At 42.5% G+C, this 23110-nt stretch overlaps 1 protein-coding gene across 3 annotated transcripts; it reads right to left on the bottom strand.

Annotated features, from left to right (window-relative positions):
- Nucleotides 1–10486: 10486 nt before the first annotated feature.
- slc33a1 (solute carrier family 33 member 1) lies at nt 10487–19469 on the bottom strand. 3 transcript variants are annotated; one of them, XM_071357985.1, is made up of 9 exons: nt 19171–19469; nt 17949–18391; nt 17681–17840; nt 17345–17540; nt 16523–16725; nt 15088–15272; nt 14783–14900; nt 14028–14243; nt 10487–13875 (listed from the first exon to the last, which is right to left on the bottom strand). In XM_071357985.1, exons 2-9 carry the CDS (start codon nt 18347–18349, stop codon nt 13708–13710), a joined length of 1647 nt encoding a protein of 548 aa, XP_071214086.1. In that variant the 5' UTR covers nt 18350–18391; nt 19171–19469; the 3' UTR covers nt 10487–13707. The 3 variants fall into 3 exon arrangements, with proteins under 3 accessions (XP_071214086.1, XP_071214087.1, XP_071214088.1); XM_071357986.1 differs by having other exon boundaries at nt 19354–19465; XM_071357987.1 differs by having other exon boundaries at nt 19369–19441.
- Nucleotides 19470–23110: the final 3641 nt, after the last annotated feature.

Genomic DNA, 23110 nt, shown 5'->3' with positions numbered 1-23110 from the left:
GAAATAGAGCCTGGTTTATGGCCATCTCTCTGTGTCTGTCTCTCATTGGGTCATAGAGCCTGGTTTATGGCCATCTCTCTGTGTCTGTCTCTCATTGGGTCATAGAGCCTGGTTTATGGCCATCTCTCTGTGTCTGTATCTCATTGAGTCATAGAGCCTGGTTTATGGCCATCTCTCTGTGTCTGTATCTCATTGGGTCATAGAGCCTGGTTTATGGCCATCTCTCTGTGTCTGTATCTCATTGGGTCATAGAGCCTGGTTTATGGCCATCTCTCTGTGTCTGTATCTCATTGGGTCATAGAGCCTGGTTTATGGCCATCTCTCTGTGTCTGTATCTCATTGGGTCATAGAGCCTGGTTTATGGCCATCTATCTGTGTCTGTATCTCATTGGGTCATAGAGCCTGGTTTATGGCCATCTCTCTGTGTCTGTATCTCATTGGGTTATAGAGCCTGGTTTATGGCCATCTCTCTGTGTCTGTCTCTCATTGGGAAATAGAGCCTGGTTTATGGCCATCTCTCTGTGTCTGTATCTCATTGGGTTAGAGAGCCTGGTTTATGGCCATCTCTCTGTGTCTGTATCTCATTGAGTCATAGAGCCTAGTTTATGGGCCTTCTAGTCTCTACGTCCTGCTTTAAGACCCGGTGAGTACTCTAATGTCTGAGTCATGTTATCTCTAAAGGCCCCTTTGATAAGCTCTTCAACACCCCCTTCTCTCTCACCCCCAGGGTTTCACCGCTCAGATTTTGTGTTACCATGGCAACGGTGATCTCTTTGGGGGAGACCAGTAGACCCCGACAGTTCTATCTCTGTGACAATCCAACCCCCCCCCCCCTTCCCCTCCCTAACACACAATCACTTCTCTGGGGAAAGGGGAACAGAGGGATTTGGGTTGGGGTTTTCAAAGGGAAGTGAAAGCCAAGGGATTAGCATAAGGGCTTCAGACTAGCGGTGATAACGGTTAAATGTCCCCTCAGTGGGACATGGTCGACTTGCCTTAATAGAAGGAACCATGAATTCTGCTCTGTATCAGAGAATTCTACAGGAGAATGTCAAGCCAATCGTCTGTGAGCTGAAGCGCAGTTGGGTCCTGCAGCAAGACAATGATCCAATGAGCCAAAAGACACAATCAAGTCTACATGAGAATGGCTAAAGAGCAACACATGTGAAGTTTTGGAACGGCCAAGTCAAAGTCCAGACCTAATCCCATTATTGATGTTAAGGCAGGACTTGAAATGAGCAGTTCATGCTTGAAAACCCACAACTGTCGCTGAGTTCAAGCAGTTCCTGATTGATGTCATCTAGAATACTAAACACAAGGCAATAAATAAATTGCAATGTCCGTACTGTGAGACGCATAAGACAGCGTTACAGGGAGACAGAACGGACAGCTGATCGTCCTCGCAGTGGCAGACCACGTGTAACAACACCTGCACAGGATCGGTACATCCGAACATCACACCTGCGTGACAGGTACAGGATGGCTACTGCAACTGCACGAGTTACACCAGGAATGCACAATCCCTCCATCAGTGCTCAGACTGTCCACAATAGGCTGAGAGAGGCTGGACTGAGGGCTTGTAGGCCTGTTGTAAGGCAGGTCGTCACCAGACATCACCGGCAACAACGTCGCCTATTCCCCGCCTCTTCCACTCGGCCTTGACCTCTGCCCTGAGCAGTCGTTGGTGGTGCCGCAGGTAGAGACGGAACTGGGGGTGGAGTCCAGAGACTGGGACGGTTTGTGCCAGACCCAACCTATACACCTCCTCATTCAGACACAGACTCCTCAGTGACCCCTGGGGGAGAGAGAACCGAGGGAGATTAAAAACGCTTATCTGCAGGTTCCATTGTCTTCAACATGCAGTTAATTAATACAGTCATAAAGAGTCCTGAGAGTCAGCAACTAATGTTACTCCACTCACAGACAGTACACAGCCCAATTCTGATATTTTTTCCACTAATTGGTCTTTTGACCAATCACATCAGATATTTTTCAGAGCTGAACTGATTGGTCAAATACCAATTAGTGGAAGAAAATAAAGATCAGAATTGGGTAACTGTCAGACAGTAACTGACCCTGCAAACAGACAGACAGTAACTGACCTTGCTAACAGACACAGACAGTAACTGACCCTGCAAACAGACAGATAGTAACTGACCTTGCTAACAGACACAGACAGTAACTGACCCTGCAAACAGACAGACAGTAACTGACCTTGCTAACAGACACAGACAGTAACTGACCCTGCAAACAGACAGACAGTAACTGACCTTGCTAACAGACAGACAGTAACTGACCTTGCTCACAGACAGACAGTAGCTGACCCTGCTAACAGACAGCTAACAGACACAGACCGTAACTGACCCTGCTAACAGACAGACAGTAACTGACCCTGCTAACAGACACAGACATTAGCTGACCCTGCTAACAGACAGCTAACAGACACAGACCGTAACTGACCCTGCTAACAGACAGACAGTAACTGACCCTGCTAACAGACACAGACATTAGCTGACCCTGCTAACAGACAGCTAACAGACACAGACCGTAACTGACCCTGCTAACAGACAGACAGTAACTGACCCTGCTAACAGACACAGACAGTAACTGACCCTGCTCACAGACAGAAATTGACCCTGCTAACAGACACAGACAGTAACTGACCCCGCTAACAGACACATACCGTAACTGACCCCGCTAACAGACACAGACAGTAACTGACCCTGCTAACAAACACAGACAGTAATTGACCCTGCTAACAGACACCGACAGTAACTGACCCTGCTAACAGACACAGACAGTAATTGACCCTGCTAACAGACAGACAGTAATTGACCCTGCTAACAGACACAGACAGTAACTGACCCTGCTAACAGACACAGACAGTAATTGAGCCTGCTAACAGACACAGACAGTAACTGACCCTGCTAACAGACACAGACAGTAATTGACCCTGCTAACAGACACAGACAGTAACGGACCCTGCTAACAGACACAGACAGTAATTGACCCTGCTAACAGACAGACAGTAATTGACCCTGCTAACAGACACAGACAGTAACTGACCCTGCTAACAGACACAGACAGTAATTGACCCTGCTAACAGACAGACAGTAATTGACCCTGCTAACAGCCAGGGGAAACACACCACCACCTGAAGAGAGAAGACCTGCCCAGGTGAGAAACACATACACTACACCTGACCTCTTGACCCCTGTATAGTGGACCTGGATCCTTAACTATTGCTGTGGTCCATTGCCTAAACCTGAAGATGGCACAGTCAAGATCCTGACAAACTGAAAGAACAAACAGAAAGACAGACTGTTGAAAGATATAGTAGCAGACATGCACTATGCAAAGCTGTACAACGACAGCAGTCTAGATACTGTATTATCTAACACACAGACAAGGAAATACATGCAGAAAAGAAAATGTGTGGCCAGAGGCCAAGCCTGTGTCGTAAGACAACAGGAGGTCAAAGAGACAACATACACAAAATTGTCTAAATTGGTGAAGTGAAATGAATAAAATAACTTGATTCTAAAAATCTAAAACACAGAAAAGTGTTGCGTGAATATAAATTCACCCCCTTTGCTATAAAGTAACCTAAATAAGATCTGGTGCAACCAATTACCTTCAGAAGTCACGTAATTAGTTAAATAAAGTTCACCTGTGTGCAATCTAAGTGTCACATGATCTGTCACATGATCTCAGTATATATACACCTGTTCTGAAACGCCCCAGAGTCTGCAACACTACTAAGCAAGGGGTCACCACCAAGAAAGCGTCACTATGAAGATCAAGGAGCTCTCCAAACAGGTCATGGACAAACGGAGCACCATTAAATCCATTATTAAAACATTGAAAGAATGTGGCACCACAACAAACCTGCCAAGAGAGGGCCACCCACCAAAACTCACGGACCAGGCAAGGAGGGTATTAATCAGAGAGGCAACAAAGAGACCAAAGATAACCCTGAAGGAGCTGCAAAGCTCCACAGCGGAGATTGTAGCATCGGTCCATAGGACCACTTTAAGCCGTGCACTCCGCAGAGCTGGGCTTTACGGAAGAGTGGCCAGAAAAAAGCCATTGCTTAAAGAAAAAAATAAGCAAACACGTTTGGTGTTAGCCAAAAGGCACGTGGGAGACTCCCCAAACATATGGAAGGAGGTACTCTGGTCAGATAAGACTAAAAATTTGCTCTTTGGCCATCAAGGAAAATGCTATGTCTGGCGCAAACCCAACACCTCTCATCACCCCGAGAACAACATCCCCACAGTGAAGCATGGTGGTGGCAGCATCATGCTGTGGGGATGTTTTTCATTGGCAGGGACTGGGAAACTGGTCAGAATTGAAGGAAGGATGGGTGGCGCTAAATACAGGGAAATTCTTGAGGGAAACCTGTTTCAGTCTTTCAGAGATTTGAGAGTGGGACGGAGGTTCACCTTCCAGCAGGACAATGACCCTAAGAATAATGCTAAAGCAACACTCAAGTGGTTTAAGGGGAATCATTTAAATGTCTTGGAATGGCCTAGTCAAAGCTCAGACCTCAATCCAATTGAGAAGCTGTGGTATGACTTAAAGATTGCTCTACACCAGCGGAACCCATCCTACTTGAAGGAGCTGGAGCAGTTTTGCCGTGAAGAATGTGCAAAAATCCCAGTGGCTAGATGTGCCACACTTATAGACATACCCCAAGAGACTTGAAGCTGTAAAGGTGGCTCTACAAAGTATTGACTTTGGAGGGGTGATAGTTATGCATGCTCAAGTTTTCTGTATTTGTGTCTTATTGCTTAAATAAGATATTTCAATAATTTTTTTTTGTCTTATTTCAATAAAAAAAAACATATTGCATCTTCAAAATGGTCGGTATGTTGTGTAAATCAAATGTTACAAGCCCCCAAAAAATCCATTTTAATTCCAGGTTGTCAGGAAACAAAATAGGAAAAATACTTTCGCAAGCCACTGTAGCTGAAAGAGCAGGATCGGTATTACCGTCAGTTTGACTGCAGGGCTGAACCATAACTTAGTACTGCAGCTAGCCTCTTCTCTAACAGGGTTACTATGCTAACTCAGTCCGATGAAGGGAGATAAACTAAATATTGCGGGCAGAAGGCATGAAACTCACTCACTCTTTAGAAAAATGTTTGTCTTAATTAGATAAAGATGAAAAAGATGGTCGCGTTTCAATCACAACTACCTTTATCAGACATCAAGCCATGATCCAATACCTATCAAATAAAATTCATTGGATTAAAGTAGTGTTTACTTTGGTTTTAGGATATATATAAACTGTCTCTACAGGAGAGACCAACCATTAGGTTGACTACAATACTTCAGCAAACATCAAAGCCAGGTTCCCTTACACTAAAGCAAACAGCATAGTTAGAGAGCAGCAGACGGTCTATGGCTGACACAGTCATGTTAAAGAGCACAGCAGACAGTCTATGTGTAACGAAACTCTAATTCTTCCTCCTCCTCGGACGAGGAGAGGAGAGAGGGATCGGAAGACCAATTTGCAGCGAGGTATGATGACATATTATCTTTATTAACAAGACGAAACTAAACACACGAAGAACACTTGATAATTTTACAAAACAACAAAACGACGTAGACAGACCTGAACGAGAGAACTTACATAAAACATGAAGAACGCACGAACAGGAACAGACTACATATACTAACGACAACGAAACAGTCCCGTGTGGTGCGAACATACACTGACACGGAAGACAACCACCCACAAACAAACAGTGTGAAACAGCCAACCTATATATGGTTCTCAATCAGAGGAAAACGTCAAACACCTGTCTCTGATTGAGAACCATATAAGGCTAATTACAAGTGACCTAAACAAGAAACACAAAACATAGAATGCCCACCCCAACTCACGCACTGACCAACTAAACACATACAAAAAATAACATAAAACAGGTCAGGAACGTGACACTATGGCTGACACAGTCATGTTAAAGAGCGCAGCAGACGATCTATGGCTGACACAGTTATGTTAACGAATGCAGCAGACGGTCTATGGCTATGTTCAAGAGCGCAGCAGATGGTCTATGGCTGACACAGTTATGTTAAAAAGCGCAGAAGATGGTCTATGGCTGACACTCTATGACGCTCTAATAGCCACGAACTAATAGATCTGTTTGGATGTGTCCACAGCTTGGGATTAGTAAATACATGAATGTCTAATTGGGGACAGCTGTGTGAATGACCAGACTAGACTTTCCAACAGCTGGGAGGTGAATCCTAATCCTCGTTATCACAGCGCAATTGACCGTTACCCTGTGGGTGTTGTGTGTCTGTGTGTGTTGGGAAAGTTGAAGGGGATGTGAACCCATCCATTCTTCCATACCTTTAGCCAGCAGGGGGTCTTCCATACCTTTAGCCAGCAGGGGGTCTTCCATACCTTTAGCCAGCAGGGGGTCTTCCCTACCTTTAGCCAGCAGGGGGGAGAGGAGAGGGATGTCGATGGAGATTTGATTCACCTCCAGGAATCTTCCTCTGAGGCTCTCTGTGGTGGTCTGGAATCTCCCTCTGAGGCTCTCTGTGATGGTCTGGACTCTCCCTCTGAGGCTCTCTGTGGTGGTCTGGAATCTCCCTCTGAGACTCTCTGTGGTGGTCTGGAATCTCCCTCTGAGGCTCTCTGTGATGGTCTGGACTCTCCCTCTGAGGCTCTCTGTGATGGTCTGGACTCTCCCTCTGAGGCTATCTGTGATGGTCTGGACTCTCCCTCTGAGGCTATCTGTGATGGTCTGGACTCTCCCTCTGAGGCTCTCTGTGGTGGTCTGGACTCTCCCTCTGAGGCTCTCTGTGATGGTCTGGACTCTCCCTCTGAGGCTCTCTGTGATGGTTTGGACTCTCCCTCTGAGGCTCTCTGTGATGGTCTGGACTCTCCCTCTGAGGCTTACATTCTTGTCTATGAACCGTGCTGGGATCTCAGAGGCTACACCAAACCTAGTCATCTGACGAGGGTGGTGAGGCATGAAAGACCTTGTTAGAAAAGCATTCCTAATGGGAATAACTGTTATAAGTACAATGTGTTGTAATAAGTTACACTGAACATTCCTATTAAGTCACCATGAAATATTGTTTGGGCAACACAAAATTGGAACCTCTACTAGCATGCTATTAGCTAAACAAAACCACAGATCATTCTATTAGCTAAACAAAAACGTCAGATCATTCTATTAGCTAAACAAAAACAACAGATCATTCTATTAGCTAAACAAAAACAACAGATCATTCTATTAGCTAAACAAAACCACAGATCATGCTATTAGCTAAACAAAAACAACAGATCATTCTATTAGCTAAACAAAATAACAGATAATGCTATTAGCTAAACAAAACAACAGATCATTCTATTAGCTAAACAAAACAACAGATCATGCTATTAGCTAAACAAAACAACAGATCATTCTGTTAGCTAAACAAAAACAACAGATCATTCTATTAGCTAAACAAAACCACATATCATTCTGTTAGCTAAACAAAAACAACAGATCATTCTATTAGCTAAACAAAAACAACAGATCATTCTATTAGCTAAACAAAAACAACAGCTCATTCTATTAGCTAAACAAAAACAACAGATCATTCTATTAGCTAAACAAAAACAACAGATCATTCTATTAGCTAAACAAAAACGACAGATCATTCTATTAGCTAAACAAAAACCACAGATCATTATATTAGCTAAACAAAACCACAGATCATTCTATAAGCTAAACAAAACCACAGATCATTCTATTAGCTAAACAAAAACCACAGATCATTATATTAGCTAAACAAAAACAACAGATCATTCTATTAGCTAAACAAAACCACAGATCATTCTATTAGCTAAACAAAACCACAGATCATTCTATTAGCTATACAAAACCACAGATCATTCTATTAGCTAAACAAAACCACAGATCATTCTATTAGCTAAACAAAACCACAGATCATTCTATTAGCTAAACAAAACCACAGATCATTCTATTAGCTAAACAAAACCACAGATCATTCTATTAGCTAAACAAAAACCACAGATCATTCTATTAGCTAAACAAAAACCACAGATCATTCTATTAGCTAAACAACAACAACAGATCATTCTATTAGCTAAACAAAACCACAGATCATTCTATTAGCTAAACAAAACCACAGATCATTCTGAACAAAAATATAAACGCACCGTGCAACAATTTCAATGATTTTACTGAGTTACAGTTCAGGAAATCAGTCAATTGAAATAAATAAATTAGGTCCTAAACTATGGATTTCACATGACAGGGCAGGTGCAGCTTGCCCAGCCAATCAGAATCAGTTTTTCCCCACAAAAGAGCTTTATTACAGATAGAAATACCCCTCAGTCTCATCAGCTGTCCGGGTGGCTGGTCTCAGACGGTCCCGCAGGTGATTAAGACGGATGTGGACGTCGTGGGTCTGATGTGGTTACACGTGGTCTGCGGTTGTGAGGCCAGTTGGACGTCCTGCCATATTCGCTAAACGACATTGGAGGCAGCTTATGGTAGAGAAATCAAATTAAATTTTCTGGCAAAAGCTCTGGTAGACATTCCTGCTGTCAGCATGTCAATTGCGCGCTTCATCAAAACTTGAAACATCTGTGGCATTGTGTTGTGACAAAACTGCACATTTTAGAGTGGCCTTTTGTTGTCCCCAGCACAAGGTGCACCTGTGTAATGATCATGCCGTTTAATCAGCTTCTTGATATAACACACCTGTTAGGTGGATGGATTATCTTGGCAGAGGAGAAATGTTTGCTAACAGGGATGTAAACAAATTTGTGCACAAAATTAGAGAAATAAGCTTTTTGTGTATATGGAACATTTCTGGGATCTTTTATTTCAGTTCATAAAACATGGGGCCAACACTTTACATGTTGTGTTTATATTTTTGTTCAGTATTTTAGCTAAACAAAAACGATAGATCATTCTGTTAGCTAAACAAAAACAACAGATAATTCTATTTGCTAAACAAAAACGATAGATCATTCTGTTAGCTAAACAAAAACAACAGATCATTCTATTTGCTAAACAAAAACGACAGATCATTCTATTAGCTAAACAAAAACAACAGATCATTCTATTAGCTAAACAAAAACAACAGATCATTCTATTAGCTAAACAAAAACGACAGATCAGGACCTTTCTAAAACCAAGGGATGGAGATTGATAATCTGTTTAAGAAGAAAAGGCTGTTAGGCTGACTAACTAAACAACACATTAGGCAAACAGTTCTTCAACTGCCGTCCTAAATTGATCCTGACCTTATAACCTATGCAGAGCTGGCATTTCATTGAACCAGAGGGGAAGGTCTCATCTCGTCTGGTTAAAACACCACAATCTGTCGATGTCGTTATGAGTATTCCCTTGACATTCGCTAGAGATAGAATTTCGCCTGTCTTCCTTCAACCAGGGTTTGCGTGAAACCTGACTCGCTACCGCCTCCTGGTGGAACATGACTGCATCACATTTGGCTTTATATGCATAACCAAAACTACTTACCAAATTAATACTCCTTGATATTACTATTACCCCAGCAATTGCTAGTCCAGTACTAGAAGAGAAAACAGAGATGTTACCCAAAGATGTCGGAACGTGTTAGCTACACCTTTAGTAAATTTTAACAGCTGATCTGCTGTCTCATTTGAACGAACCGTCTAACGTAAATCTCATTTGAACGAACCGTCTAACGTAAACTCACCCCATTCCGTACAAATGTGCGCAACCGCAACATTCAAACGAGGCTACAAAGAAAACTAATGGGACTGTAGCGACTGTGTTGACTTCAAAATCGGGGGTGTGAACTAGGTTTCTATACAAGCGTTGATCGACATGGTAATGGCTCTATAGTATTGGAGAAAATTAATGCAGAAACAGGCAGCGTTTAGGTCATGTAATTGATCATGTTGGAAAGGGGAGAAATTGTGCTTTACAATGGTATTGACATTACAGTTGATCTGGAAGTATTACGTTTTTGGGGCGCTAAAATAAGGGCAATTGTACGGACCAAGGCGATGTACGAGTTTACGTTACTCCCCAGTCGGTTCTTGACTGGACAATGGTTAAATTATCATCAGCGACGTGAGAAACTACATAAATAGTTTTTAGAAGTATTTTCTCCTTTCTCCTCTGCCTCACTCCTGTACACTGGCATGTTTTAAAAATGTCTGAGAGACTACAAAGGTCCGTCTGCCCACTCAACAGGTAATGTATGGAAGAGGATGAAAAAATTAAAAAAACGTCTGGTGTGGCATTTTCATAAATGTTTCATTATCTAATCCTACTGCTAAATTGAAAGTTATATATCGTGTATAGAAACTGTTATATATTGCATAAATCAGGTGTGAGAGATATAAAAATATTCTAAATATATTAAAAACACACACCCACAAAGGATTAAATGATTTAATAATGTAAAGTATGTTATGAGTAATCAGATAAAACATTTGAAACCAGAGTGCATATTCATTGTATGACATAAGATATTTATTACTGTAAATATTTTCAATACTACATCTTGGGAATGTTGGTACAAAAGTTACTCAGAACATCTTACAGCATAACATACAAGTCTCACAGGGTACAGTGCAGAGTTCGGGTCAATCACATTGAAATTATAGTCAATACATTTTTTTCTTTTTTCTCTAAAATGTTTCTAATTGAAAAGCATTGAATAGAATGGATTGAAATTGTAGTGTACTTCCCGAACTGACTGGAAGTTAAATGGAATTGATCCCAACCCGGGTAGTCACTCTCGGTAGAGCACGGCACTTGCAATGCCAGGGTTGTGGGTTCGATTCCCACTGAGTTGTTCCCACTAGGGACAACTCCAATACCACGCAGGTCTTTAACGTCAGCTTTTATAAATCAAAGATTTGTTTGCAACAGCCCATCACAAATCATTTGTATTCCATGGGAAATTCAGTAGTTGAACATTCTTTTAAAAGCCCTCCACTCATCTTGGAAAATAACTAGAGGTTTTTATTTAAAGAATGTACAACTGAAATTAAGACAAACCAACATGAAAAAAAAAGTGCTAAAAAATAATAATTCATTTAAATATTTGGTAAATCAAAACATATGCATATGTAAGTGAATGCTGGTAGAGTTTAGGCAATATTTTAAATTGTTAAAAGTACTGACACAGACATAAAAATGCAATGTACATACAGCAGCATCACAAGATGTAAAATAAAGAGAAAGTTAAAAAATGAAAATGTTCAAGGTTAACAAGTGTCTCAGTTACAGTATGAAGGCTTGGCATTGGTGTGGAAACTCAGCGTACTCTTTTCCCCCACACAAAAGGAGAACAACCTGATCTGGGATCATCTCATTATACTCCAACCCTGACTTCCACCTTTAGGAGCTGAGCCCCATCTGAATGTGGACAGGTGGTTAGGGGCAGACATTAAGGGAGAAACACGGAATCTTATTTATCAGTGTTACACATATGGATCAATGCAAATTATTTTGTTCAGCCTGATGTAGAATAGACCAGAGAGCCCCAAAATAAATAAAAATAACTCTTGAGAATTAACAGAAAAATATTGATATTTTCTATGACATAAACCAAACAGAACCGATACAGGTGATCCCAGATCCGGACCTGACTGTTTACGGCCTTCTCCCTTTCACACAACCTCTGACCTCTCACTGCTGGTTTAGAGAAAATACTGTTGGAATCAAAAAATGAGAGACATACGCCGAGTACACAAAACATTAAGAACCGTCCAGCACAGACTGACCAGGTGAACGCTATGATCCCGTCCAGCACAGACTGACCAGGTGAACGCTATGATCCCGTCCAGCACAGACTGACCAGGTGAACGCTATGATCCCGTCCAGCACAGACTGACCAGGTGAACGCTATGATCCCGTCCAGCACAGACTGACCAGGTGAACGCTATGATCCCGTCCAGCACAGACTGACCAGGTGAACGCTATGATCCCGTCCAGCACAGACTGACCAGGTGAACGCTATGATCCCGTCCAGCACAGACTGACCAGGTGAACGCTATGATCCCGTCCAGCACAGACTGACCAGGTGAACGCTATGATCCCGTCCAGCACAGACTGACCAGGTGAACGCTATGATCCCGTCCAGCACAGACTGACCAGGTGGAAGCTATGATCCCGTCCAGCACAGACTGACCAGGTGGAAGCTATGATCCCGTCCAGCACAGACTGACCAGGTGAAAGCTATGATCCCGTCCAGCACAGACTGACCAGGTGAAAGCTATGATCCCGTCCAGCACAGACTGACCAGGTGAACGCTATGATCCCGTCCAGCACAGACTGACCAGGTGAACGCTATGATCCCGTCCAGCACAGACTGACCAGGTGAACGCTATGATCCCGTCCAGCACAGACTGACCAGGTGAACGCTATGATCCCGTCCAGCACAGACTGACCAGGTGAACGCTATGATCCCGTCCAGCACAGACTGACCAGGTGAACGCTATGATCCCTTATTGATGTCACTTGTTCAATCCACTTCAATCAGTGTAGATGAAGGGGAGGAGACGGGTTAAAGTAGGATTTTCAAGCCTGGAGACAATTGAGACATGAATTGTGTTTGTGCCATTCAGAGGGTGAATTGCCAAGAAAAAATTATTTAAGTGCCTTTGAACAGGGTATGGTAGTAGGTGCCAGGCGCACCAGTTTGTGTAAAGAAATGCAACGCTGCTGAGGTTCACGCTCAACAGTTTCCCGTGTGTATCAAGAATGGTCCAACACCCAAAGGACATCCAGCCAACTTGACAACTGAGGGAAGCATTGAGTCAACATGGCAAAAGGAGGGGGGGTGCAACTCAACATTAGGAAGGTGTAACATAGTAACTCAATAGGAAGGTGTTCCTAACGTTTTGTACACTCAGTGTATATTAAAACAGTACTGTTAGAATTTAGGTATTTCTTTCAAAGGGGCTATAGATGAGCATCAAGAATAGAAATGTGATTTCTGACTCAATGTTACACAAATAAATGTGACCTATTTATCAACTAGGTCTTGGCTGTACATCTCAAAGTTCATATTTAACCATCCATATATAATGTGGTTTGCTTTTTATGACCGTTCGTTGATGAATGCCTTTTTTAAATATCCGACCAACTTTAAAATCAGAGTCTTTGAAGAACAGAGCAAGGCACAAATAACAGTGACAGAAAGTTAAATAGTTTAAGTAGCAGACAATGTGGATTGAGAAGGAGCAGCTATGTCTACTGTAAATATTGCTAGCAAGAAGAATAGTTCCTTCTTTTGTTTCCAATGGGACATAGTTGAAGCGGCACCCACAGAAGCCATGGTGAGGATGTGACGTTGCAAGGAGAAATATCATTCTTGACTCTCCAAGAGAGTGTGGTTATTGACCGTTATGGCCCATAGTCTTGTGGTGACCGGACCACAGTTAACGCAAAGAAAGACTGCTGAAGGATAATATATACACTGAGCAAAGGGTGGGAAGAAGGGAGGGGAGGGAAAAAAGAGGGACACTGAGAAGAGTCAGAGAAGGAGAGAAATAAAGAGAGTTGGAGGAAGACAGAAACAGAAATGAGAGAGGAAGTGATGTTCGGGCCAGGGTCAAAGGCTGAGCTGACAGAAGCTTTTATATCAGACTGTAGCTGTCTGGCGATTGGCCTTGCTGGGGTCAGGAAGGGGTGGTGCAGGTCAGGAGCTGGGTGAAAGTTGTCATTGGCCGATCCTGCACCTCCACGCTGCAGGGCTCTGGTCCTGTAGCCTTCTCATCCTCTTCCCTAGCCACACCCACCATGTTAGTCCTATCAACACACACACCACCGACTCCACATAGTAACCATCCAATGACGTCACACACACACCGCCCTCCTTAACACACAGCTGTAGGAGGGAAGAGAGAGAAAAAGACAGAGATACGTTTAAGAGAAGTATTTCCACAGAATTCACATAATAAGCTATTTAATGTACTACGACAGTACAATGGGATAATTGTCAGGTAATTCTCTTCCATGTAGACACTCTCTCCCACTTACCCCCGTCTCCTCTGGGGAGCCACAACTCTGCCCAGCAGCTCCCTGGCACTCCTTAGAGGTGAGTGGGTCGACCATCCACAATGCCAGGGTGGAGGGCCAGTTTCCCCCCAGGTTGGTGACAGTGTTCAGCAGGGTCATGTAAGTCCCACCAATCACTGGGTCACTCACTTTAGCATGGAAAGCCATACAGGCCACATACATGCTGTACAGCGCCACCTGTGGGTAAGGAGGGGAAAGGCAGGAGTTTGAGAAAATGTAAGTGTATAGTGTCCCAAGCTGGATCAAGTGGATTTATATTGCCTAATTTCGCACAGACAGACAGAGAGCTTTGACTACGTACAGACTCAGTGAGCATAACCTTGCTATTGAGAAAGGCCTCTGAAAGCAGAGCTGGCTCTCAAGAGAAGACCGGTTTTATCGCACACTACCCACAAAATGAGGTGGAAACTGAGCCTAACCTCCTGCCAAACAAATAAATAAGTAAAATTATATATATATATATATATATATATATATATATATATATATATATATATATAAATAAAAGAGAGAGAAAGAGGAGAGAGAAAACAGAGATGGGATAGTGTTTACAGTGTTACCTGATGTAGTGCGTAGCTGAACAGTACTATAGTGTAGTAGTAGAGACAATAGAGATGGGATAGTGTTTACAGTGTTACCTGATGTAGTGCGTAGCTGAACAGTACTATAGTGTAGTAGTAGAGACAACAGAGATGGGATAGTGTTTACAGTGTTACCTGATGTAGTGCGTAGCTGAACAGTACTATAGTGTAGTAGTAGAGAGGGAATCCACCTTCCTGCTTTAAACTGGGAGTCCACCACACCAACACAGCATACCCCAGACCTATCAACAACCTACACAGGAAAACACAAATGTACAGGAAGTGTGTGTGTGTGTGTGTGTGTGTGTGTGTGTGTGTGTGTGTGTGTGTGTGTGTGTGTGTGTGTGTGTGTGTGTGTGTGTGTGTGTGTGTGTGTGTGTGTGTGTGTGTGTGTGTGATATTGTGTGAGATTGTGTGAGATTGTGTGATATTGTGTATACCTGAAGGGAAAGGCCTTGTAGAAGATGTCTAGTGGTCGTGGTCCTGCAGTGTATTTACTGATGATGAGGGGTAGTAGTACCTGCAGTGGAACCATGGGGACGGCCAGTAACGCCAGCTGCTCTTTAGGAACACCTGCCTCTACCAGCTTCAGACCGGTCACTGCGTCTGCTGCAGAGAAACCCATCTGGAGACAGACAGAGACAGACTGACAGGTACCTTCACAGTGACTGGGTTAGATACTGCAGGTCAATTAGGCTAGTTGTCCAGGCAGGTTGGTTACAGTGTAGGCCCCTCAGAAATTAGAACCAGGCTAAACAGGGTGACCACATTCTGGCCTGCTTAACCTGACTTATCATGTCATGTCAGCTTACTACAGGTGCAATAAGCTGTACTGGGTGATATGTACAGACAGTAATCTGTACTGGGTGATATGTACAGACAGTAAGCTGTACTGGGTGATATGTATAGACAGTAAACTGTACTGGGTGATATGTATAGACAGTAAACTGTACTGGGTGATATGTATAGACAGTAAACTGTACTGGGTGATATGTATAGACAGTAATCTGTACTGGGTGATATGTACAGACAGTAAGCTGTACTGGGTGATATGTATAGACAGTAAACTGTACTGGGTGATATGTATAGACAGTAAACTGTACTGGGTGATATGTATAGACAGTAAACTGTACTGGGTGATATGTATAGACAGTAATCTGTACTGGGTGATATGTATAGACAGTAATCTGTACTGGGTGATATGTATAGACAGTAATCTGTACTGGGTGATATGTATAGACAGTAATCTGTACTGGGTGATATGTATAGACAGTAATCTGTACTGGGTGATATGTATAGACAGTAATCTGTACTGGGTGATATGTATAGACAGTAAGCTGTACTGGGGGATATGTATAGACAGTAATCTGTACTGGGTGATATGTATAGACAGTAAGCTGTACTGGGTGATATGTATAGACAGTAAACTGTACTGGGTGATATGTATAGACAGTAATCTGTACTGGGTGATATGTATAGACAGTAATCTGTACTGGGTGATATGTATAGACAGTAAACTGTACTGGGTGATATGTATAGACAGTAATCTGTACTGGGTGATATGTATAGACAGTAAACTGTACTGGGTGATATGTATAGACAGTAAACTGTACTGGGTGATATGTATAGACAGTAAACTGTACTGGGTGATATGTATAGACAGTAAACTGTACTGGGTGATATGTATAGACAGTAAACTGTACTGGGTGATATGTATAGACAGTAAGCTGTACTGGGTGATATGTATAGACAGTAAACTGTACTGGGTGATATGTATAGACAGTAAGCTGTACTGGGTGATATGTATAGACAGTAAGCTGCACTGGGTGATATGTATAGACAGGTAAGTTACAGGTGCAGCTGTATCGTAGGTACCTTAGCAGTGAGCAGCAGGCTACAGAAGGTGAACACGGCAGGCATCTTGATGATGGAGACCAGCAGTTTGTATGTTTCCATGACGCTCTGCGTCTCCTCCCGGACCTTCTTCCTCCCGTGCTGTCCCCTGGCGTTCTCCTTCTTCAGAACGGCCACCAGCGTGGTCGACACCAGGAACACCACGCCCCAGAAAAACAGGAAGTCTGCGCCAAGGGAGCCAATCACAGACAACGACAATGTTACAGAGTGGTTACAACAGCAAAGCAGTGCAATGATGGTCAAGGTTTATTCACGCATCTTCTATAGCATGTTACTTGTCTGTTGACTGGCAAAACCGTACGGAAAAACATCAGCCAAAATTCACTCCAAAACCAGAGTTTCTTTTCTCTCACTTCAGCTCAAAAATCACAAATATCTGTGCTCTGATCAAATTTACCCAGATAATAAAAAGTTGCTTGGCCTCAAAATTGCCAGTGTATCGATGTTCTAAAATGCAAGGAAATGCACATGCCTGGTACGTGTTATACGCAACTATGCTTATCAAGAGATTACAAGGAAACAAAAATGTCCTACAATTCTGATACCATCGTCTTTAGTACCTATTGTTTACTCAGGGCAAGATGATCGAATGCAAAACCTGGCCAACGGACATTCCATCTTCAGCAAGGAAGGGTTCATAAAGCTTTGCATGTCTGTAATTGTATTTAATGCCAGTTGACCGTAGCAAGATTAAACTAAATATCTGGATTAACGTTCTTCCTCCTGCTAGATAGATGACATTGATCTCTGCCTTCTCATCTTTGTCTCTCCCTCATTCTGTACCTGACAGTGTCACGATGCCAGTCTCTTTAGGCTCTGCTCTTAGGTATTTGTTGCAGAAGTCAGCTGACTCCAGGGCAAGGAAGAGCACGTTGCCTAGGAAGTAGCCAGCAGTCTGTCCCACAGAGTTACAGGTGGAGGCGTAGCCCACGTTCTCCCTAGACAGCATGGTCAGAGCCCAGCCATCCACTGCTATGTCCTGGGATCAGGGAATATAACAGAGTCATGTATCACAATAACTTTTGAGAGAGTGTGTGTGTGTGTGTGTGTGTGTGTGTGTGTGTGTGTGTGTGTGTGTGTGTGTGTGTGTGTGTGTGTGTGTGTGTGTGTGTGAGTTACCTGGGTGGCTGCCAGAAAGGCCAGCATGAAGAACACCGCCGTCAGGGTCATCACATCGGGGCCCCGCCCCTCATCACTTTTCAGCAGCGTATCCACGGTAACCGACAGGTACAGCATGAAGAGACCCAGCAGGTACTGGGTGGGCACCAGCCACGACTTCCTGAGAGGGAGAGATGAGGCTTTGACTCATTTGATTGCAGCAGTCAACCCATCAGACACAATCTAAAACATAAAGTAAACGTATCAGTCTTATAAATCCTTGTCTTACCGGCGTCCAAACCCGGTCAGGTAGAGCGCGTCAACCAGCGGGGCCCACAGCAGCTTGAGACTGAAGGGCCAGAAGACAAAGCTGAAGAAGGCCTGGTCCTTGTAGCTGACGTTCTTACTCTGCAGGATGAGAGGGATGCTCCCGGCCAGGCCCAGAGGGATTCCCTGGAGGACATACAGGAAGAGCAGCAGAGATACGTTCCCCAGCTCCCCTCTGATCCCAGGCTGCACACTGGGATGTCCGTTGTTCTCCGTGTCGGATACTTGAAGCAACGCTTCCCCCTCCTCCTCCAGGTCAGGGGTGGTGTTGTGAACCCTGTTCCCGTCCCTCATGTCCCCCTGGGGGACAGCAGGTTTCCTCTGCCGCCCGTTCTTATGTGTGACCGAGTCAGATAGCTCCATTGTGGAGCCGCGGGCATCAAACCAGCTGTGCCCTCTGGAAACCTGGAGAGGAAGGATGCAGGCAGGGGTTAGTCATTTTCTATTAGGAAACAGATCTGCTTTGTTCTATCCCTCAGTTTGTGTTTTTAGATGGGCTACGTCTTGGCCAAGGGTACTCAACTCTTACTCTACGAGGTCAAGAACCTGCTGGTTTTCTGCTCAACCTGATAATGAATTGCTCACACCTGGTGTCCCAGGTCTAAATCAGTCCCTGATTAGAGGGGAACAACTAAAAAATGCAGTGGAACTGGCTTCAAGGTCCAGAGTTGAGTTGGAGGGCTCCAACACTTGTCTGAGTTTGGTTTCCTTTGTCAAAGCAATGTACAACTACAAACAAGTGAATTCCTTGTCTGGATGAGACCCCAATTAGCATCTCCAGCTAGTACAGTAATGCTCAGCTTCTGCATAAACAAGGTTGCAAGCTAGAAGTCTTAATCCAGTCCAATTGGAGAGAGAAGGTTGCTAGTTAGAAGTCTTAATCCATGGGAGAGAGAAGGCATACATGTTGAATAATCATCGTTCTCCCGTTGACTAAGCCCAAGCAGGCACCAGCAAGCTCATGATGTGGGTGGGAACCAAAACAACGTAGTGCCATGACACATTGAAAAGATTTCCTGGAGTTTCATCTTTAGCTAATACACACAACAAAAAGGCCATGTGAATTCAATAAATATTGGTTAAAATGGTAATTGAAGATCAAACATTAGACAATGAATGAGAGATGACAGATAGTTAGCAAGCTAAGCATGTTATCATAACGTTATAAAAATCTTTGATGTTACCTTGTGTTGTCATGCGACCTTGTGTTGACTGTTGTCATGCGACACCACATGCCAAACCAAACAATGAATGAATGTGTCGACTGTCATTCAAAAAAAATGGATTGTAGTTGATTCGACTGCGAACGTTGCCTTGAACTATGTATGAATTGCATTTAATACGGTCAAAAACACAGACATAGCTACCTATTTGGCCTTCACCTGATTACATCGGTAGATCGTTTATTCAGAGGGCAAGGAAGTGTAGCTATATGTGTAACGTCGATATGTGTCCGTGTGCTTCAGCTGACGTGTCAAAATGATGTTAATAAAAGTTCCGCTTGGATCTGCGTACACATTCTTATTTATGTCTTTCGTGTGGTTCAGTATTCCCTTTTTGTCGCTCAGCCCAATAATGAGCCTAACGCTGTTAGGGGAATAACCTATGTGTAAATGTAATAATCTGCTACTGTATATTTTTGTGTTATCTGTGATCGTTTTGTTTGTCTTGTGTAGTTTCTTAATCATTGTAGCTAAACTGTATGTGTAAACATGTATACGCAGGGCCCAACTGTAAAAGAGACCTTGGTCTCAGTCTGTGTTCCTTGTGAAATAAAGGTAGAATAACGTTACTCCATATAGTCCAAGGACCTTGTATGTTTTGATTAAGGGCGAATTGACTATGGAAGCCAAAACAGCCAAATACTCCCATCTAAACGTGAATAGATTCTCATTTGTGTTATGGTTCAGGAAACATATATATCCCTGTACTTTCATATCACATCAAAATCATTTCACAAATGCAAAATACACACTTACTGTACACTGTTTTAACCGGTTTTAGTGAAACGAGTTTGTGGAGTCTGACTTCCGTTTACACACAAGTGTTATGAGACGCAGGTAGTTTTCTGTAAACATATATGCGCTGTAAAATTGCCACATGCCATAAAACTGTGTATCAATTTAACCTTTTTTCCCAAAAGTATTTCTCGCCGATATGAAAGATAGGAAGGTCCTTATGCTTCCAAAACCGTATCGCAAGTGTTAATGTTCAAACCGATCGTTGGCGCTCTTAATTAATAACAAAACTCCCCAGTACAGAAGACGCCTTCGTGTGTTATGTAGTGGAACTGGAGTCTTGATCAAAGGTCACTCACTACAGTTGCAAATGTCAATCTTTAATAAAAATACTAAGAATGAAAAAAAAACATATATATATATATATGTGTATATATATATACACACACAGTTATAGGCACACAAATATCATACTTCCCAAAAATGCTAAGCTCCCGTTATTGTAATGATGAGAGGTTAGCATGTCTTGGTGGTATGATACAACATGCTAAGCTCCCGTTATTGTAATGGTGAGAGGTTAGCATGTCTTGGTGGTATGATATAAAATGCTAAGCTCCCGTTATTGCAATGGTGAGAGGTTAGCATGTCTTGGTGGTATGATATAACATGCTAAGCTCCCGTTATTGTAATGATGAAAGGTTAGCATGTCTTGGTGGTATGATATAACATGCTAAGCTCCCGTTATTGTAATGATGAGAGGTTAGCATGTCTTGGTGGTATGATATAACATGCTAAGCTCCCGTTATTGTAATGATTAGAGGTTAGCATGTCTTGGTGGTATGATATAACATGCTAAGCTCCCGTTATTGTAATGATTAGAGGTTAGCATGTCTTGGTGGTATGATATAACATGCTATAACGTACATATAATATTCTTATTTAAAATAAAAGTCACTACAAAATTACACAATACATTATTTACCATTCATTTCTTTTGGGCACAAAATAATCTAAAACAAAACCCCCCAAAACAGCTAATGTGTCCATAGAATGTGTAGTCACAAGCTTGATGTAGTCATTGCGTGCTATGAATATGGGACTAAATACCTAGCGTTTTAATAATTTAATAAGTTTGTCCCAATACTTTTGCTCCCATAAAATGGTGGGACTACTTACAAAAAGTGCTGTAATTTCTAAACGGTTCACCCGATATGGATGAAAATACCCTCAAATTAAAGCTGACAGTCTGATCTTTAACCTCATATATTTGGAGTTTAGAGCCAAAAGAAGAAAAATGCTTCACTGTCCCAATAATTAAGGAGGGCACTTGTATATATTGAATCTAATAGCTAATCTCTTTTAACTTGTTATTACATATTATATCTAAGAGTTATAGATTGTGACTAATAGTTAGAGGGTCATGCACTGTTTAAGTAAAATAACGGAAAAATAAAATAAATAAAAAAGTGACCACACTCTGTGCCTATTACTTAATCTAATCAAATCAAATGTTATTTGTCACATGCACCCAAATACAACAGGTGTAGTAGACCTTACCATGAAATGCTTACTTACAAGCACTTAACCAACAATGCAGTTACGAAAATAGAGTTAAGAAAAGATTTACTAAATAAACTAAAGTAAAAAAATAACACAATAAAATAACAATAATGTGTGTACCAGTGCCGAGTCAATGTGCGGTGGTACAGGTTAGTTGATGTAATTTGTACATGAAGGTAGGGGTAAACTGACTATGCATAGATAATAAACAGTGGGGGGTCAATACAAATAATCCGGGTGGCCATTTGATTAATTGTTCAGCAGTCTTATGGCTTGGGGGTAGAAGCTGTTAAGGAGCCTTTTGGACCTAGACTTGGTGCTCCGGTACCGCTTGCCGTGCGGTAGCAGAGAGAACATTCTATGACTTGGGTGACAATTTTTTGGGCCTTCCTCTGACACCGCCTAGTATATAGGTCCTGGATGGCAGGAAGCTTGGCCCGAGTGATGTACTGGGCTGTACGCACTACCCTCTGTAGCGCCTTACGGTCGGATTCCGAACTGTTGCCATACCAGGCAGTGATGCAACCGGTCAGGATGTTCTCGATGGTGCAGCTGTAGAACTTTTTGAGGATCTGGGGACCCATGCCAAATATTTTCAGTCTCTAATGAACCTGCCATTATTTTTTGAGCCCATGTCCTGTGAGACACATGGTAATATCTCACCAAAGATTTCATCACATCTCCATGTTCCATTGATCTCACATAAGTTACTTGTAGGCACACTGATCATCTGAGAGGATAGAGATGATGTAGTTCCACACACAATAATGTACAGTAGAAGATTACTATTTTAAAAAATACATTGGAAAATGTGCTTACTTGTTTACTCAGCTGGTTGGCAGTAATACTCGTAGTCTTACTGCTTGACATTTCCACTAAAATTAATCTTGTCACTGTTTTCCCCAATTTTCTTAGAAATGTTCCATTTAAGGTAAGTCTTGTTTTTCTAAGGGGGAACAGCACCTTTCAAAATTGACTGACGTTCATCCTCTAGTGGTCATTTGGTACAAATACAGTTTCAAGAGAAACCTGACATCCATTGACACTGGGATCATTTAACCCCCAGATAGGTTTTCTCCCTGTCTCTCTCATACTGTGATAATTAACCAAGTAAAATATTATCCACAGCAGTACTTTTGGCCCGTTTACCATTGTACATTTATGCATCACTTTCTCATAGAGAGGGAAGGATTGGGGGACAGGGCAGTGTCGGTAGAAGAATAGAACGAGAGAGATTGTGTAAGGCTGCTGAAGAGCTTTTCCTTTAACCCGGTGCTGATTTCTCTCACAATATGGAGCCTATATCCTATGGTACATGAATAGCAAATCCTTCAGAACAAACCTCTGCCCTCCACTGATTGTTTGAAAACAGTTTTATTTCATACAGGCTGCAGTTTAATTAATGCAGGACATTTTCAAAATCTTATATAATTTGTCAGTTCGTGAATGGATCTGTTACTTATATTTTTATGCTAAGAGTGAGTGTCAAGGTGAGGTGTTCAGATGGGAGGCACCCTATGTTTTCTTAAACAGACCTTTGAGGGGTAACTGATAGTCCTTTGGCCCATATCACCCTGCTCCTACCAACTCACCCGACCTGTAACAA

Source organism: Salvelinus alpinus, chromosome 21 (genome assembly GCF_045679555.1).
Source record: "Salvelinus alpinus chromosome 21, SLU_Salpinus.1, whole genome shotgun sequence".
In the NCBI taxonomy this organism is placed as follows: Eukaryota; Metazoa; Chordata; class Actinopteri; order Salmoniformes; family Salmonidae; genus Salvelinus; species Salvelinus alpinus.
This window is presented reverse-complemented; position numbering and strand designations above follow the sequence as displayed.

Coding starts and splice junctions, on each gene's coding strand:
- slc33a1 (XM_071357985.1), bottom strand. CDS start 18,349: ATGGAGCTATCTGACTCGGTCACACATAAGAACGGGCGGCAGAGGAAA. Junction 17,841..17,948: donor CTGACCGGGTTTGGACGCCG/GTAAGACAAGGA, acceptor TCTCCCTCTCAG/GAAGTCGTGGCTGGTGCCCA. Junction 16,726..17,344: donor TGGCATCGTGACACTGTCAG/GTACAGAATGAG, acceptor CCCTTGGCGCAG/ACTTCCTGTTTTTCTGGGGC.